Source organism: Culex pipiens, chromosome 2 (genome assembly GCF_016801865.2).
Source record: "Culex pipiens pallens isolate TS chromosome 2, TS_CPP_V2, whole genome shotgun sequence".
In the NCBI taxonomy this organism is placed as follows: domain Eukaryota; kingdom Metazoa; phylum Arthropoda; class Insecta; order Diptera; family Culicidae; genus Culex; species Culex pipiens.
In genome coordinates, this window is record NC_068938.1 from 219,138,023 (window position 1) to 219,158,222 (window position 20,200).

Genomic DNA, 20,200 nt, shown 5'->3' on the forward strand with positions numbered 1-20,200 from the left:
GCCTCGAATGCAGATGGTTCAGGGATCAAATCCCGGTTGGTTCCCTTGAAATTTAGAATCACGAATTGAACTTTGAATATGAACAAAAAACCTTTATGATTCAGGGCGGATTCGAACTCACACCCTTTGGATTGATAGTCTGAGACGCTAACCAGTCGGCCATCATGGAGTTAATTGATTGATTGGCTGAATTGATCCGTAGTGGCGAAATAATGTCACAAGGTATAACATATCAAACCATTATATAACTACTAACACCGTCTCAAAAACAGCCCAGGGCCATCTCATATACTCATGAACTGGACGAGGGAGTCGTGGATTGCCTGGCCCGAGTCATCTGCATTACCGATCTATGTCCGTACAATTTCAGAAGAAATCGTTAGCCAGGGAAAGGTATTTCGCATCAAAGGTTCTTGAGATATATGATGGTTACTAACCGAACCGTCTCAGTTGAAATATACTGTGGTCATGGCCAAGTCCCGCCAAGACGGGGGTTCAAATACATACATACATACATACAAGAAGAAAAAAATAACATAATTAGTTTCCTTGGTCATAGAAAAAAAATTCATCCTATGCATGATATTTACACTTTAACAGATGGACATTTGAAGTATACCTGCAAAAAAGAAAGAGAATAGTTTATATTAGTACACACAGTCAATTATTATAAAGCTTAACAACTATTATTTCAGTCATTGCAGTATTAGAAACAGATAAAAAAAATGATGCATTTTGGTAAAAAAATCGTTTTTTTAAAGTGATTTTCTATTTTCTTTTAAATTAAATGGAAACGTTACGACATCTTTAATTACCACCTGCATTTGCATTCCGAAATGATTGAATATTTTAAAAAGATTATTTATATCAGTTGGGTTGTGATACAAAAAATCGAAACCATTTGAAAAAAAAACATAATAATGGGAATACAGCAAACTTAGTTGAGTTGTGAAAATAAAACTCAGAATTCAAAAATTACTTTAAATCCAATGTTGACGTTTCCCGCCCACTCCTCATCCGAAAATCACAAAATTGGATTTCTGTAATCTCTCCTTCGGCTTCAAGTAAACCATAATTGGGGAAATTGATGGCTTCCATATTTTTTCAGCCCGTCCTTCTGAATTGATTAAAAAATCATGTACAAACGCGCACAGCTCACTGGTGGTAAAGGCACAGAAGGCGAAAAAAAAACCCCAACTGATTGGATCATTAAAAATTCACGAAAAAATATGCCCAATGCAATTCGGAGTATGATATTTATCCTGGTGAACCGCAACGACGCACAGTGTAGCGTGGCGATGTGTTGTGTGTTTTTTTTTCGGGTCATGATCCAATCCACACGGATCACTTACTTGGAACCGGCTTGGAGAGGGTTGTTTACGTAAGTTGGGGTAGGGTTGCCTTCCGAAAATTTCCCACATTTTGTTTAATTTTTGAGATTATAATTTTGATGATAGGAAGAGGGTCACTTTTTACAAGGGGTTTTTTCATCGCAATTTTCAAAGTTTGACAGTCACCCTGTCCTTTGACACCCCATATTTTCGTAACATACCTTTTCATAACACCCAACCTCATTTCTCATTTGCACACTGCAGAATGTTTGTTCGCTTGGCCACCTTTGCCTGAAAGACCCTCACGCCCACATTTTACAGCCCCACCCAGCGCCCATGTTCACGTTCGTACCAGAACAGAAACAGCAACAGCAGGGGGTTGATTGCGGTGTAACATTTATTTACAAGTTTGCTCATTTTATCCGCGTTATTGAATTTTTATTCTGTTTCGCCACGTTGTTTGATTGCCTGCCTGTGGACGCGTTCACCTGTGAGCACGTGTGAGAGGGGCGCACCTTAAGAATTTTTCAATAGAAACAGTAATATTTTCAATAAACTAGTTTATTATCATTAAAAAAAACATTTTTTTGGAAAATTACATAAGAATAAGTTGCTAGCTAACTTTAATTTTAGTATTTTTTTAAGACATGATACAGGACATATAATAATGTATATTTCAATGCCCTGAAAACATATTTAATAAAAAGTTTAAGCGTGTGCTCAAACCAACCTCTGAATTTTTTTCCGATTTACATGTCTGTAACCTTTTAACTTAATTATCAGAAACATACCCTTTTTCAGTATTTTTTTTTTCCAAAGAACCTTTTTCAGCTTAAATATTTTTTTGTCCTTGTCTTATTTTCAAATTTCCACTGTACCGTCAGTGGGGGTGACATTGGGTCTGGGGGGTGAGATTGGGTCAAAGTGATTTTTTATGGATTTTACCATTTCTCAGGTTATTCTCAATGAAAATGAATTCTGTTGAAAGGGTTGTGTAGGGGACATCTTAAGATGACTTCGCTGAAAAAATCTCGTTCCTAGAACATATCCTGTTATTTTGGCAGATGTCTAAAGTTGGGGTACGTTTTTGGCCAAAAATGACCTCTCGAAAAATCATTTTTCTAATATTTTTGTTAGAATTGCTCGAAAACTACCCAAATGTTTGAAAATCTCCACTTCAAACATTGTAGCGTGTCAATACGATTCCCTCGAACAAGAAACGCTGTTGGATGACTTGTGTTTACCATATCTTTGTATTTCAGCATCATTTTAGTTTCATTTGATCCAATGTCACCCCCTCTAAGGGGTGAGATTGGGTCAATTTTCAAACTATTGGTATTTAAGGTAGTGTTCATCAAAATCCACCATATTTTGGGAAAATGTAAGTAAACTATCTAAGAACAAATAAACGTTGAAAGATTTTCGATGTTATTTAAATTGTTTTTGTTATTAAGAAATTTCGAGAGGTGTTTCGTTTTTTGACCCATAGTCACCCCCTCTGACGGTAGTAATTAAAAATCAAGATTTTGATATCAAATTTCTTGAATGATTTATTACCGTTGGTAGAGTTTTAGGCATTGACAGTTTATTTTTATTTATTTTTTGACATTTGGCAAAGACAAATTTTCAATTTTGTAGCATAATTGCTGCTTTTGTAATTTGTTCTACTTTCATAATCCATTTACTTATTCAAACTTTATTTTTGAAACATTCTATGACTCTTTTTTGTAATGATGAATTTTCTTATTGGTTTGGTTAAAAACAAACCATTCAAAAAAAAGTTTTCAATCTGTATTATTATCATGAGGTCAAGTTTGAAAAAGCAACAATGTTTAGTTATTTTCGAAGCATCATAATACTTTTTTCCTTACATTAATTAACTAACTTTTTTATGTCAGAACTAATTTGCAATAAAATAATTAATAAACTTACTTGTGCACTGAATAAAGTTGTACAATGTACATACCATGATGTATCTTTTCCTAAGAAATTGTTATTTGAGGTTCTTTTAAAAAAATATTCTAATACATTAGGTATAACATGTTTTGAAGAGATAATCTATATATAGAGCAAACATGGTAAATAGTTCAAAGTGGTAAATTCAAACCATTTTTTAACTTTTTAATGAATATATGTCAGTAATCATTGATTTGATAAACTTAAAAAAATATTAAAATTTTATTATCACTATGATTAGTTAAATTTCCAATTTTACGGACAGTGCAAAATTCGTTGGATTTTGAAATTTCCATGAAATTCCACGATTTTTTTTTTGAAAATATCAAAATCAACATCAACGAATAAGATAAAACATTCTTGTAAAGAATGCAATCAGGAAATAGAATTAAATAATTGAAAAGCGCTGTTACAAGAGACTGAATAGGGGAAAGAATTTATAAATCAGAGGTCGATATTTTAAGTATTGACAGTATTTTCTTTGTTAACTTACTGTTTTAAAAATGTTTTACTTCGCTGAGTAACAATTTGACTACCATTTAATTAAAGGTAAAAATACAAAAAACAGAGGATTTTTACATGTATTGAGATGAAAAATTTTAAGAAAATTCAATTGGTGTTTCAAAATGGTAATGAAAACTCAAGTTAAATCAATCATTTTGACTGGAAAAAAATAAAATCATATTTTGATTTGGAGTTCAATAAATTTAAAATATAAATAACAGAAAAGAATCAGACAAAACTGTTAAGCTTTATAAATGACTTATATTAGAATAAAAATACATAAAGTACACAAATATAACAAAACAAAATTAAGTGGAATAGCGAAAAGACGCTCCATCATTATTAGTTTACGGCTTTGATAAAAATTCTCAAATTTAGATTTTGATCGATGAATATTTTTATGTCGCAATAATTTATTTCACTGATTTCTATTAAAAAACTAACTTAATCCTCCTATGTGGTTGGAGCCTTCCTCACTCATTACCATCAATGGCTGTACACAAATTTCATCTATTTTTTCAAAAATCAAATTATTCGCTCTACAGCATTGCCTTGGCGTTCTCGATTGCGAGATTCCTACTCGAAGCTAGGTGTCCGAAGCCTTGATTGTTGAGGCAATTGCAAACCTCTTTTTACACCTTAGCTTCCATCCACCCCGGGATTCGAACTGACGACCTTTGGATTGTTAGTCCAACTGCCTACCAGCGACTCCACCGAGGCAGGACCCAGGGAGACGACTCCTACACCTGGACAGAGCTAACGATCTAACCTCTATGTTAGACCGGGGCCAACATTTACTTCCCCGTCCGACGGAAGGCGTGATCAGACAAATCTCTTCTCGAAAAATGCCACCGGGACCTTCTGGGATCAAACCCAGGCCGACTGGGTGAGAGGCAATCACGCTTACCCCTACACCACGGTCCCGGCATCTATTTTTTAGATCTGGATTAAAAAAAGAATATAAATATCACTTAAGTGGCCATTGATAACCTAACCAACGATGGGTCGGATGGTGGATCCGGACATAGTTTACATACATTTAAGTGAGATCCGGCTTCCAAAAAGTACATCAATATCACTTAAGTGGCCATATCTTGAGACAGGGTTGCCAGATCCTCAATGTTTTGGACTCGTTGGAAAGGTCTTTTGATAACCTAACCAACGATGGGTCGGATGGTGGATCCGGACATAGTTTACATACATTTTAGTGAGATCCGGATATATGTGAAAACACATTTACTACTTATCGAAACTTCAATCTGTATAAAACTCGATCTATGGGACCCTAAACCAAGTCGAATGCAACAAGTTCGGGTCAAATCGGTTCAGCCAGTGCCGAGAAACATGAGCTAGTTTGTTGGTCACATACATACATACACACATACATACACACACACACACATACACACATACACACACATACACACACATACACACACATACACACACAGACATTTGTTCAGTTTTCGATTCTGAGTCGATATGTCGATTAAAGCCTTACCTCAGTGAGGAAGGCAAAACCTTATTGAAAATATCACAGCTAAAACAAACCAAGTATCCCGAACGTTTAAAAAGTATAAAAGAGATTTGAGAGAAAATAACGGTTGAAGTGGTAATGGATTCTAAACTATTCCTTTTGAAATTATGTGTATTTTTTAAACTACATTTTCGTGATTTTTGAAGATATAGTTATATAAAACTAAACTTAACTAAAATAGAGTATATTGTATGTATTCTATAAAAAAAAAATCTTTTTTGGTAATTTCAAATACATTGCAATTAAACAACATGGAAGATGTTTTAAAATAAAATCAATGTTAACAGATGTATCTTGGTTTAAAAAGGCCTTAACGTACTGCCTTTTTAGCACTTGGTTTTGTGAATATATAAAAAAGGCTCTTAATTTTTTTAACTCGAATCTAGAAATTAATAAAGTTTACTACTTTATTGAACAGTTTTGGGTGGTCATATTCATTTAGACCAATTTGTCTATTTTGTTTGTCATTTTATTTTAAAAAAATTCTGTAGGTTTAAATCACTGATGTTTTACAAATTTATTAATTTCAAGCAAATATTTTAAAATAATAGTGAAAGCTTTGCTTGCACTAGCGCTTTCTCAAACAAAAAAAAAAAAACGATGGAGATCATGTCACCCACATTCCACCCCTAATCCTGTCAAAGTTTATAAACTATCCAACGGGAACGACTCCAACTTCCTCACAAAAAAAATACTTCCCTCCGTGCCATCCCACAAGTGCTCGCACAACTGCGGCATCACGTCACACACACTACCCGGGAGCTGTCGTGTCCGGGGTTCGTTGACAGACTGGCGGGTCCCGGTGCTGTCCAACAACAACATCGTCATAACACTCCTCTTCCTCCCACCCCCCAGTTTGGCGGGCGGAACTGGATGTTGTACAGCCTGTAATTTTTGTTTTGCCCCCTCAAACCCTCCCTTCATCGGCAAACTTCCTCCGGAACACGGAGGGGAAAAAAAAGTGTTCAACCCCAGCTGCTCACTTGCTGGTTCTGGTTCTGGTTTGCTTGGGTTGGCAAACATCATCACGACAAGTCGATTATTTTGCGATATGGAGAAAACCACGTGGCATGGCGTAACGAGCTGCCACGTGGTGGTGGGGAGGGGCAAAGCGGGAAAGAGGTCCTTTCCGGGGAAAAGAACTCATATCGTGCTGAGCAGAAATGAATGTTGGCAGTGTAGTTATATGTTGTTTAAATCAATTTTTAAGCCAGTCTGTTTTGTGCTGGCACCACCACCACATACTATGAAAGGGGAGCGAAAAAAACAGCAGCAGCTCGCAAAACGGGGTAAAAAGTAAGTGTAATTGATTTAAAGTACTTTAAGTCATGTTTGGTGTCACGAAATGTTTACACCCTCCTCCGAACTACTGCTCGCTGTATCAGCTCGGAGGTACGTGAGTTGTAGTGTGTTCGCGTTGCTAAAGTGTTATGATTTATGTGTTTTTATCATGAAGCATGCAAACTGCAATTTTGAACCACCACATCGACCATGGGTAGAACGTTGTGTTGGGGGGAAATTGCTGAATGGGTTGGAGCTGCATGCAAATTTTTGCCTTCTTTTGCGATGCGAGGTTTTTTCCGAAAAGTGTGGGTTCCATTTCGGTAGCGGAGCTAATGAGTGGGTGTGGTGATTTGAGAAAACTGTTTGGCTTTCACTGACAATTTTTGGAATGACAGAAATACTTAAATAGTAGCAACCACCCTTTCCATGTGTTTGTTTAATTATTTTATATTTTTATATGTTTAGATTAAGCTAGCCTAACCTGAATTAGTTTGCAAGTTGTTAACTTGACGTTCAAATAATTAGAATTGATTTTTGAGGTCATCAAACTGCTCAGCCAAGTCAGTAATGAATAAAATAAAGCAATCAAAAACATGAAAATTGAAAACTTCACTCAAATTTTTAAGGTCATTATTTGCCAATTTACAAAAAAACGTAAAGTTGCTCCTAGACATAGAGGTAATTTCTGTCACTTTTTTCACTTTTTTCAAAGATTTCCAACTGGACACCGTGAAGACATTAATATTTAGTAATCTTTAGAATCAAAAATATTTTTTTTTCATCAAAAAAATTAAAAATAGTTTTAAACGCACTGCGAGTTCCCGTAACTTAACTACTGCAAACATTAGGCATGTTGTGAACTGCTTACTTCCAGCATTACTCAACGAATTCGGCCAATTTCGTGTAATTTTATTATTGTATTTTTTTTATTTGGCTCAAACTTTTTAGAAGCACCAAAGGAATATTCTGATCGGTTTGGTGTCTTCGGCAAAGTTGTAGGTATTGATGAGGACTATTGTTAAACAAAATTTGCCATTTTTGCCGCATTTGTAATTATTATTTTTTTTAGCCAAAAATTCAATTTACAAACGTTTCATTTTTTAACATTGAAAATAGGACCGTTAGTTTCTGAGATATTGGTACAAGAATAGGCAGTTTGGATGAGATTTAGAAAAAAACTATTTTTTTCAATATTTAACTTCTATTCACTTTATTTCAGCAAACAGAGGTTCAATCTTCAATGTCTCTTAATTTTTTTTTTCTAAACTTTAACAAATATTTTTAGGACTGGAATGGAACTGGATTTTTTTATTTCAAATAAAACATAAAGTGGACCTCCCTAGAAAACAGTTGTTATGTAATTATCGATTGCAAATTTGATTTAACATTAAAAAGCGATTTCAAATCATTTTAGCAAAATTCAAATTATTCCATTTTTTTTATCATTACTCGGCGGCCAAATTTTTGTCCATAGTTTCTTTGGATCAAAATCTGCTATTTTTTACCCTAAAACTTATCAAAAAGTTTCAAATATTAAAAATACGAATTTTAGGATTTTTTTTGTAAAAAAAAATTAAAAAAATCTGTGATTTTTTTCATGTTTCATTTTATTCGGATAGTTCTCATCAATACTTATAACTCTGTTGAAGCCACCCAACCGATCAGAAAATTCCTTCGAAAGATACTGATTTTTAAATATTGTCGTACCATTTTTGTACGGACAGCTGCCAAAATTGTAGCTGCCTTGTATGGATAAACTAATGGCACAAAATGGCTTCTTTGGTCATAGGAAAGGCTCCCACAAAATTGAAAAAAATATCATTTCCGGATTTGGTTGAGAATTGTTCCTTTGTCTTTCCTGAATGACAACACAGCCTTCTTTTTTCTTTTTAAATAACAGTACTGAAAAGTACTTTTCAGCATCCATTTGGGTGCTGAAATATTTAGATTTTCAGCACTTGTATGAAAAAACTCGATGACTAATTGTACCTCTCAGTTTTAAAAACAAACCTGTTTTTGTAGCTACATAATTTTTAGGACCAATTCATAGAAATAGGTACCATCGATACCATATACAAATAACCAAAATTTCCAATATTTTCACAAAAATCAAACTTTAGGTGTATTCATCTTGCAAACAGAGGACTTTCAAAATTTCAGTTGACTTTTTTTTGATACCAAATTCAATTTGTCATTAAAATTGCAGTTGAATTTTTATTTCCAATGAAATTTAAAAAAGCATCATTAAAAAAAATAAACACTGCCTTTTTTGATGCCTTTGCTGAGTTAATGTATAAAAGTTTTTTTTGTATGCTTCTAAAACATGCTAAACAAATTAAATTTCACAAAAAATGCATAAATTTATTGCGTGTTAGCAGTGGAATACAAAAAAATGGCAAACTTATTTAACCATTTTTTTTCGTTTTATTTATTGAGTTATTATAACAAGTAAAAATGAGTTGTTATCGAAAAGTACTCTTTTACAATAGGGTAATTCTCCGCCAACTCACACAGCAGTTGCCCCGACCCCTCTTCGATTTGCGTGAAACTTTGACCTAAGGGGTAACCGTTTTTTGATATCTCGTGACGGAGGGGCGGTACGACCCCTTCAATTTTTGAACATGCGAAAAAAGAGGCGTTTTTCAATAATTTGCAGCCTGAAACGGTGATGAGATTGAAATTTGGTGTCAAAGGGACTTTTATGTAAAATTAGACGCCGTACACAGTATTCCGATAAAACGAGTTTTTCATCGAAAAAAAAAAACACTGTAAAAGTTTTAAAAACTCTGCTATTTTCCGTTACTCAACTGCAATTTTTTTTGGAACATTTCATTTTAAGGGAAATTTAATGTACTTTTCGAATCTACATTAAACCAAAGGGTCTTTTTTTATTTAGAACAAAAATTTGCAATTTTAAATTTCCTGTTTTTTCTAACTTTGCGGGGTTATTTTTTGGAGTACACAGAAAAAAAATGATGGTAATATTCATCAGGAAATCTGTGTCAAAAAAATGATGAATTTTACCTCAGAAAATGATGAATTTTCATCAGTTTTTGATGAATATTTATCAGGTTCACATTTTTACCCATTTTTTAAGTAATATTACATAAAAAAAAGAGGTAATATTCAACCTACCAAATTTTCAACATTTCAAAATTAAACTTTTTTTTTCTGTGTATATCAATGTTCTACAAAGTTGTATGCTTGTTTGTATGCCTCTAAAACATGCTAAGAATGAAAATTTCACAAAAATTGCGTGAATCTATTTGCGCGTTTAAAAGTGGAATACAAAAAAAAAACTAATTTTACCGCACAGAAAAAAAGTTGAATTTTGGAATGTTGAAATTTCGGTAGGTTGAATATTACCTCTTTTGTTGAGTAATATTACATAAAAAATGTTTAAAAATGTGAACCTGATGAATATTCATCAAAAACTGATGAAAATTCATCATTTTCTAGGGTAAAATTCATCATTATTTTAACCACTAAATCTGTCACCATTTCCTGATGAATATTACCATCATTTTTTTTTTCTGTGCGATTTTTTCCCTTCCTAAACTTATAAATTTACTTTATCAGAAATTCGAGTTTAAAAAAAAAATGCATAGATTAAACTTAATAAATATGTTTTTGTTTTTATTTTTTGAGTCGTTATTACTAGTAAAAATTAGTTTGTTATCGAAAAGTAATCTTTTAAAATATTGAAAAGTACAATACGCAAATCCAAGAAAGTTTCACCTCTGGACCCTTATTTTGCTCTTCAAAGCCCAAGATTTCTAAAACTAAGCATGTATCTAAGCAGCATTCGTTAAGTAATCTGCTCTTTTAATAATTTTATTTTTTTAATACCGTCATCAGGCGTGACATTGGGTCTGGGGGGTGAGATTGAGTCATACAAAAAAGCCGAAATTTGTATGACCCAATCTCACCCCCCAGACCCAATATCACCCCCGATGACGGTATGTAATGTGTAACGAGTACATAAATGAGCAAACATAAAATAATATTTAAAGAGGAACTGCACTTGGCGTTTCTCAATAGAATCTAATTTAATAACGCCACGAGGTAGGCAATGAGAAACTGACATACAGTTTCTCAGATTTGAATTTAAATGAGATCCAACGTTCGCTAGAGATACACTACAGCTTGTCGATCATCTTGGTGGCCGAGTGGCATAAACTCTGCCTTGAGGTGGGGTCATCAACCGGATTCGGGGAGTTCAACCTGCTAAGATCTTCCGAGGGGAATTCGCAAACTCGCGGTTTCAGGGAAGACGAACTAGCTGTTCGGGGTGAAACGGGCGAGGGGTTTCCGAACGATTGTCCTACGCCGAAGGTATGAGATGGATTGAAATTTGAGTTAAATCGCTCAATTTCTCTTCGCGAGGAGTTAAGCGATTTCCGGGCTCAGGCTTTCTCCACACCGCGGCGTTCTGACTTGAAACCCCAGCGGCTCACTTTATCCAGTTCCGCGAAGGAGGCTACAGGTGTCCTTTTTCTCTAGTGCGCGTCGTGATCTTTCTAGTTAGGTAAATTTTAAATGTGAGTTTGTCTTTGGGTTGTTTTAAGTTGAAGTTTGTGTCCTTTCCCTGTGTTTAGTTTAGCTAGAAGCTTAGGGCCGTTTTCGTGTGGCGGCAGTAGTGTGCTCGTGTTGGAAAACCAGGTGTTTCGGTAAGGTATTGTGCTACCCCCATGTGCCAGTGCTCAGTGCGTTCTTTCCCCAAGTGTAGGCCACGCTACAGGCCCCAATCCACTCGCCGTCACGCGGCAAAACGCCCCTGGATCGACCCAGGACATCACCAGCCCAGGTTCGGCATCGCTACGCCGGACGAACCGCGTACGTCACCACACGTGGTTCCGGAACTGACCGGCTTCCGCCGGAGAAGGACGACAGCAACCGTCAACCGTCTGCGTCCACCGCATCGGCCACGCGCAACAGCAACCGAGCACGTGCGTCAGTATCAGCGCGACCTCGCTGAGGTCCGAGCAGCGGCCCGCCTTCGAGTGGCGGCCACGATAGGTTCGGCGTGAAACCACGTTGAGCAGCACCAACATCAACAGCAGCAGGGAGTAGTCGTTTCAGCATTCGCTGGCGGCGTTCGAGATCCGGTAGGTGAAACCACCGCGACCAGAGCAGCAGGAGAGCACCAGGTAACATCCGCAGCAGCAAACCGTCGAGTTCGGCGGCCACGTGATCAACGCACTCAAAAGGGACGTGAGTAGAACGCATGTTTGATTAAAGTGATAAGTCCATGGCCCACTTGCCCGCAACCTAAAGCCCCCAGGTGCGAGGCCGATTACACGTCCTTTGACGTGCCCAAAAACCGTCCCGTCTGAGCACCCCTTGACTTAAACGCACACACCAACATAGAGCGCAAAACATAAGCACAAAGTAGAAACCCGAAACACACGACAGATACCAGGCTAACAGGGAAAGGAAGAGGGGAGGACCGCCGGCAAAAACCGAAAATGTGCACAAAACAATGAATGAACGTTCAAACACCAACACAAATGTACCACACACTTCTGTAAAATAAACACTCAACACCAACACCAATGTCGACATTAGTCTAGACACCAACCAAACTCTAGCTACGGACTGATCCTTAGGATGGTCCAAAAATAAACTCATGATTAGTTCGCGATCGTAAATAAATGTAGTTTTTACGCTATTTTTCTATTTTATTCCTTTTTTTTTACTGGTGGGTGGGCTCCTTTCTCCCACCGGGCAACCATTGCGTCTTTTCCGGCTCTTGGACAAACTGGGAAACTGGAAGGGCCAAGGGTGATGATTAGCTGCGGAAGTTCTGAGTCTTCTTCAAGTGGATATCTTTTCTTGGATTTTCTCATTGGGTAATTGTTCGGTAATGTTCTCGCTTTGTTTTTCTGCCGTCAGTGAACTTCCTTTCCCCCTGTTCCGGGATAAACTGAACCCCCTCTGGAGGTCTCAATAGCTGGGCAAACTGAAAACAGGTGGATGGTCTCCCTCAGGAGTGGCGCTTAAGCCATCTCACTTACCATCAGGAAGTTCGACAAGCTGGCGTGCTATAAATGTTCGAGTAATTAAATAATTTATAAAACCAAACCATTTCTGTAACGAATACTCGCAAATACTTTTTTGTGATACCGTAAACCGGGGTGACTTTGATAGGATTTCAATTTGTTTTTAGAATATTTTCCAACAGGTAAGGTTTTTCTCAAGATTATTATTTTTAAAACATGTACTGGGGTAGGCCACACAAAGTCCATGCACTATTCAGGAAAAAAAGTTTTTTCAATAGTGTTTAGAAAAATAGTTACGTTAAAAATTCTTAGTTTTAATTCCGGGGTGACTTTGATAGTCATAGTTTTTCTTGTTAAAATCATATTTAAGATGTTCAAACTTTATTTGTACGTTAAATGTACCATCACTAAAGTAGCTGATATAGTTTGTAAGAAAAAAAAATCAATGTTTATGTTAAGTTAACTAAGTTTATAAGCTTTTTAACAAAATACATATAAATTTTAGGTAAAATTGTTAAAAAGTCGGAATTTTGCCTGAAATTTGTTAAAACTAGTTTTGTTTACAAAATTATCGATTTCTATTGCATTTTATACTGAATTCGAAGCACGAATCACAAGTTTTCACATTTTACATGAAATTTGTTCAACTGAAAATGCCTATAAATTTTGAGTTTTTTTTAACTGTGTTTCAAAAACACATATTATTTATTATTTACAAACTTATTTAACCTTCTCCTAGTGGAAAATTGTCCAAAGAATCCGAAAATTCATTCCATTTTCCGATTAAAAATCATGATCATTGAGAAAATCATGACACTTTGAGAAGTTTAAAATAATGACTTCCATCAACATTTTCTTAACTATAGTTAACTAACTTTATAAACCTTTCAAAAATTTATGAAAAGTTCTTCTTGAGGTACTTTGAACACTTCTCTACCACGGTCAGTATGTTTCTGAACCATTCCTTACGTATTTTAAATGTACTCTTCATTTTGCGGAAAAATCGCAAACCTATCAAAGTCACCCCGGCTATCAAAGTCACCCCGTTTTACGGTACTCAACAAGTTCTAACAAACCATGTAAAAAAAATCGAAAAAGGATAAGAATAACAGTATGCTTTGCAACTGCAATTGGTTCAAAACAGAAATAATTATGTTTGATCACAGCAGAGCTAATCACAATTTCCATTAGTTGTACACACCACTTGGCGCTTATCAAACTAGAAAAATCAAATACAATATGTGCAAATAAATCGGTTTTATGTAATTATTGATATTGAGATTGGAACAAAGTGCATTTTGTGACTCGAGCTTCAAAATTGTGGTATCAAAATGAAACGATTCAATTTTCTATTCAATTTTAAACGTGGTATGAACTTTTTGCTGTTTCAATTTTTTTAAATGACTATATCGTACGATAGCTTTAAGGATAATCGTATTAAAGAAGTAAAATAAAATCCTTTTCCAGTCGTTATGATCTAAATACTCCAATGAGGATTAAATACTCAACTCCACCGGAACTTTAAGAATCGATTTCGCTCTAATTGAACCCACTTCGCAGAAAGCCACATCGTGTGCAAAAGTCTTCGAAGGTAGGTAGCGGTATACGAAGGTGCAGCAAAATTTTATGGATAATTAAACGGCTTGGCAGGCTTGGCGGTAATCAAATTTCCGGAGGAATTTATTTCCAATTAACGGAAACGAAACCCGATAGCCGATTGGGAGAGTCTTCTTTGAGTTTGTGAAAAGCATCAAATTGAAACCGGGTGAAGGGAGGAGAGGGGGAAAATGTTTTCGATAATTTCCCAAAGATAAGATTCGGTTTCTCGCAACAGTATAGTGCAAGAGCAAAGAGGTTCAACGCCGGATGGAGAGATTGCTCGATACTCGGCAAAACCCGGATGATTATGGGTTGCTGACAGGAGCTGAAGACAAAGAGGCTGTCCGGACGTCCCAACAGGTGTGAGCCCGGGCAGGACGTTGCGGTTTTTTGGGGGAGATTCGATACCGATGGCTACCGATGGACCATGTTTGCTTACCGTGCAGTGAGGCGGGTTTGGAACTATGGGAAGGATTCGGAAAAGTGTCCAAAATTTCCCCGTTCTACAGAATGTGTGAAAACAAGCAACAAGAACACGTTCTCCTGGCCTAAACAAAGGCGCCCAGGCCGGTTGCCGTCATTCAGGCTCAGGATTCTAGTGAAAGCGTTTGATCCTTTTCCGGAAAAGCGTGTGTTTGTGTGAAGGTGTGTTTGTGTTTGCTGAAAGAGTGACACTGTCGTCGTGTTGTGTTGTGTCGTGCCGTTGTTGGCTTTGAATAAAACATTATGGTAATGACGGAAAGGGGTTTTAGGAACAAGGTGCCCCAATATCGGATCAGTGAGTCTGAGTCTGTGTTGACAGGTACCGCAAATTATGCAGCGTCGAAATTGATTTAGAGCTCCACAATGAGCTCTGACTGGTTGGCTGGGCCGGGATTTGACGAGAAGGGAAACTCGTGAATAAATGAATTAATGGTGCAGACAACTGACGGACGGCTGGCTGAAGTAATGAAACCCTGGATGACTCAATAACACTGCAGTTGTCTATCGATAAGAATCAATTGTCTTTCATGACCATGGTGGCAATCGTGGTCTCATTTTCAGTCACGAAATTCAGCAGGCTAAATTGAACGTATTAAGTATTAATTTTCGATACATTACTGCAAATAATTTTGCGTACTACACATATAGAATCAAAATCTCTATAACAACTGTTACTTCAACATTTCCCAGAACCTCTTTAGCTCCCCTTCAGCCAGAATGCAATCCCTTCTGGTAAAGTCAGAGCTCTTTCTCCATATTTTCACCGCAAGCTGCTGCTGCTGTTGCTTCATGTTTATTTATACACTTGCTTGCTGCAGCTGAGGTTTTCCTTCACGTTGCAGCCACACACACACCCGGAAACTGTGTATGAGGGGGTAGGTGGAAATGAATTGAAAATTAATTAGTTGCTGCTGCTGCAAGGGCGCCGGAAGCAGGGCTTTGCTTGACTTGACTTGGTTATCATGAAATGGAAAATATTGTTTCTTCGTGGAAAACAAATGAATAAATGATGGGGACTGAATTCTTGGAAATTGAAATTAATTTATACTTATTTCCTCATTTTTGGACGGCATCGTTAGAAAACAAAATTATTAATCAATAACAAAACAAAAAACAATTTGGCTACATTTATTATATTCACGCTGTCAGCAGCTGTTTCCCAAACTGAATCAGACAGCCCAAAATAACATAAAAACATGCCATTCACGCCCCCAAATACCTTTCCCATTGCTGTCGGAATCGATTCCATTCCAAAAGATTGACTGACGTTCTCTACTGCTACTACCATCGGTATGCCTAGAACCCACAAACCCTCCGCCCCCTCTCCCAAACCAATCCAGCCCATCGAGATGTTCATTGAACTGCGTTTGATGTAGCCCAGCCCTTAACCACACGAAACCATGGCTTTAAAACAATCCCTGTAATGGATTGCCCCACCGGTTTCGGATTCAATCGTACGAACACACTTTCAATTAGAGCGAGCGCAGGGGTTGAATTGAATCTTGATCCCGACGAGGACGACGACGATGATGATGATGTCCCTTTGTTTGAGTGAAACACATTCTCTTTATTAAAATTTCATTCGTTCCTAGTGCAGTGGGTGTAATGTAATGTCGTGCTACCGGGAGGTAATGATTATAATGTTGGAAGTTCGTTTTATCTCCGTTAACAGTGGTCCCCGTGGTTTCTGGAGGGCCTCGGGGATACATGAAAGAGAGCAGATTTCCGATTGGATGATGCTGGGAATTGTAGCTGACATGACGTTGACTATTTTCCATTGCTTTTGTTCTTTTACAGTTGATTGGCAGGTTGCAACAAACATAAAATAAATAGAATATGCTGAAGCAAGAGTGTTCAGCAAAAAAAAAAAAAAGAACAACGTTTAATTAATAAACATTTACTACAAAGAGAAAGAAAATTAATTTTGCTAAATTTGAATGGATGAAAATAATAAGTTTTTATATTCGTGAAATTCTCCACCAGCTCACACGAATTCAACCCCTCTTCGATGTGCGTGAAACTATAATCTAAGGGATATTTTTTGTACATGAACAAGAAGCCGAATTCCATTTTTCGATATCTCGTGATTTTTCTTTTCTTTAAAAAAAATACGTGTTTTTCAATATATTTGTATGCCCGATTTGATGGCGCACTCAGAATTTAAAAAAAAGTAGTTTATGCAACAAGTTGCAAAAAGAAGAGTTTGCAACTTTGTCGTAGATTTATTCAACGAGGTTCACCGAGTTGGAAAAATACGACGAGTGCTGAAAAAATCAAGTTTTGCAACGAGTTCCAAACAACATTTTTTGCAATTCCGAAAAAAAAGTGAAATTTTAAGTCAAATTCTCATGTATTTTGTCAATAAATCGTTTAAATAAAAAAAAAATGGAAAGTGTTACTTTTCGAAACAAGTGCTAAAAAGTTCAACTTTTCAGCACCCATTTCAGTGCTGAAAAGTAGAACTTTTCAGCATTTATTTAGGAAAGTGTTGCTATTCGATTCTGTTATTATTATTGTTCTGTTATTTTTGGTACAGAAAAATAAACTATTCGTCGTTCAAGAATGACAGGAAAAGTAAGTAGTTTCACGACGGAATTGCAAAAACGTATTTTTCATAACAAAAAATACAAACATAGTTTTAAAAAATTCAGCAAATTTTTCCTAACTAAACCAGGGTTGCCAGGTTGCTACAAAAATCTGGGTATGCTAGATTTCTCAAGAGTCAGCCAGTATAAAGATTTATCATTATCTGTGCCAGATTTTGACAGTTTTATTTTTTTTGCAAATTTTGAAAAAAAAAAATAATTTAAATCAGCGATTTTAATTGAAAATAGAAAATATAGTAAATATTTACTTCAATGACAATTTTAATTCACTCTTTTCGAGGTCGAAAACAATGAAACCATCAGAATTTCACAAGATTAGATTGTTAGATTTTTGTCTGCCAGATTTTTCCAGATTTTTTTCGGAACATGGCCAGATTTTTCCTACTTTGGCCTGGCAACCCTGAACTCAACTGTACAAATTTGTTGCAAGTCAATTTAATGAACTTAACAATCAATGAACTTATCGAATCTGAAATAACCCAAAGGGGTAAATTTATCATTTAGAACAAAATTTGTCATTTTAAAATTGTGTTGTTTTTTGTATTTTTGCAGGGTAATGTTTAAAGGGTAACAATTTTTATACGGACTTGGTTTTGAGCATCACAAGTTATCGCGTTTTCACGATTTTTTTATTTGATAAAGTTACTTTTTGCATTCCGTTGTGAAACAACTATTTTTTTCTGTCATTCTTGAACGACGAAATGGCCTACTTTTCTTTTCAAAAAATAACAGAATGGAAAATTACTATTTTTTTTATTTCATTTCAATAACACTTTAAATGTCTCGAGTTTTTTTTAAAAAGGTCCTATAAACAAAATTTTTACTTTTTGCTTTTTGGGTGTTTTTGAATACCCCTGACTCAAGGCGGTTCTAAAAACACCCAAAAAGCAAAAATTGAAAATTTTGTTTATAGGACCTTTTCAAAAAAAACTCTAGATGTGTTCATTGGAAACGAATTTTGACTGTTCTTAATGTAAAATTATCATGCAGTTCGTTTTTTGAATTAAACTCATGTTCACTAAGAAAAACCTTATATTTTGGGAGTTTTCGAATGATCATTTTAACCTTTTTTTTAAATATTACAGATACCTAGCTTTTAAATCTCAATTAAAAATTGGCTGAAAACTTTTTCTTAAAGATAGTAGTAGGACACTTCATCACCATGCTCAGTATAGTTCCATAACATTCTGTTTGAATTTTATTCGTAATTTTTTTCATGCAGCAACAAAATTTTACTCCGGTTATCAATTTTGCTCAGATTTACGTACTTTAAAGTTTTTAGGTACCAAAAATTATTTTACCCCATGAGCTCAACTGTAAACATGCTGTTGAAATATACAAAATTTTCTCAAAAATCATCTAATTCAAAAATAATTGAACTAGAAACATGTAAAATACGTTCAAAAAGGTACAATCATATTTCTAAGGCTTTTTGATAATCATGGTTGCAATGCCACCTTCTAATTTAAAAGGTGGCATGTTTTAAGTGAAAAAAATGAGCCAACTTGGCTGAGAAGTCAATCGATTAGGCTTTACTTTTGTCAATGGGGTTTTCCTCCATAGCTCAATAGTTGGGTTTGATCCAATGGAACATATCCTCAAATGGAAATTTTCATAAATTGTTATTTTTTTCCAGGAATCGATTTTAGTGTTTAATGGCAATTTATTGGTAAAATTGAGGAGGAAATAAACTTGGGGCAAAATTTTGAGGCTAGGAAGTATGACAGGTATGAATTGGGGACAGAGTATCTGTCAATTGGTTAAAGTCACTCACAATATGAAAGTTGAGTGATTTGAGATCATTTCTTACGTCACGATTTTCTCTGGTAAATATTACTATATTGTAATTTATTCCATTTTCAACATACATTTTTTTACCATTTTATACATGCATTAGGGTGATAAATAAAATTAAAATTTTGGAAAATCTTAAAGGATACTCCCTGGTTCGATTCTATAGGCAAATATAAGTAACTGTGCCAATTTTGAACCAAATCGGTTAAGGTTAAGGGGTCGCTTTTATAGTTAAAGTTTAAATGGGGGAAATCGCGACAGAATTCACCAAAAATCAGGATCAACTCGTATCGTTTTGCACCCTTCGACAATGGGCATTCGCATATTTTTAAATGTTGTGTGAACGAATTTTTGACGCAAAATAGCTTCTCTGGTCTCATGAAATGCCAATTCGGTTAAAAAGTATAAATGAAATCTTCTTAATTATGCATTTATACAAAAGCAAATTGCAGAAAAAGTTAAGAATTTTTGCTTTTTTTTTTCAAAATTGTGTCCAATAAACGGAGATTGCCTGTACCACCATACTGTTTCGGATCACACTTGGAAAACCTCCTCCCGATGGGCTTGCAGTACCATTCGGTGGGCGGCATCCAAAGTGTTGGTGACTCGAGCAATACCTGTTCGACCAGTTTCCAAGTTAGGAAAAAAGGAAGACATCATCATACTGCGCTAGTGTGCTTTCAGTCCCTCCCTCCCCCGCAGTTACCAGGCTCAATAACGGGTTCGAAACACCTGCTGCCTTTTTCGAAGCATTTCTCCCTTTCTAGAAGTTGACACAGAGGAAAAACCCAGGAAAAACTATCGAAAAGGCGCAGCACGCAATCAAGAAAGGCAGTCTTCCCCTCCCGGAAAAGGATTGTAGAATCATGAGTTGGGCTCCAAATGAAGGTCGGAATGTACCCTCATTTTAACGGGGGTGGCTACTACGGGAGGGAAATTTGGGTAAAATATTGTTTTAGAGTGATCGGAATAAATTTAATAACGGTGTGCCGATGGGACCAAGACCAAATGGTTCAATTCGAGCGTGAGCTGGTTAGAGTCCTCTGGGTCTGCTGGGTGGTGATGATTTTGAGCGGTCCTTCAGCTGGAAATTTGGAATAACAT

At 36.0% G+C, this 20,200-nt stretch overlaps 2 protein-coding genes across 2 annotated transcripts in view; one reads left to right on the forward strand and one right to left on the reverse strand.

The window, feature by feature from the left end:
• The window catches only part of LOC120432556 (limbic system-associated membrane protein), a 185,252-nt gene that overhangs the window by 142,791 nt on the left and 22,261 nt on the right, over positions 1–20,200 (reverse strand). The gene's annotated exons all lie outside the window — the stretch shown is intronic.
• On the forward strand, positions 10,610–12,269 carry LOC120432558 (uncharacterized). The gene is made up of 2 exons (XM_039597787.2): positions 10,610–11,140; positions 11,211–12,269. Exon 2 carries the CDS (start codon positions 11,304–11,306, stop codon positions 11,640–11,642), a length of 339 nt encoding a protein of 112 aa, XP_039453721.1. The 5' UTR covers positions 10,610–11,140; positions 11,211–11,303; the 3' UTR covers positions 11,643–12,269.

Coding starts and splice junctions, on each gene's coding strand:
- LOC120432558 (XM_039597787.2), top strand. CDS start 11,304: ATGTGCCAGTGCTCAGTGCGTTCTTTCCCCAAGTGTAGGCCACGCTAC.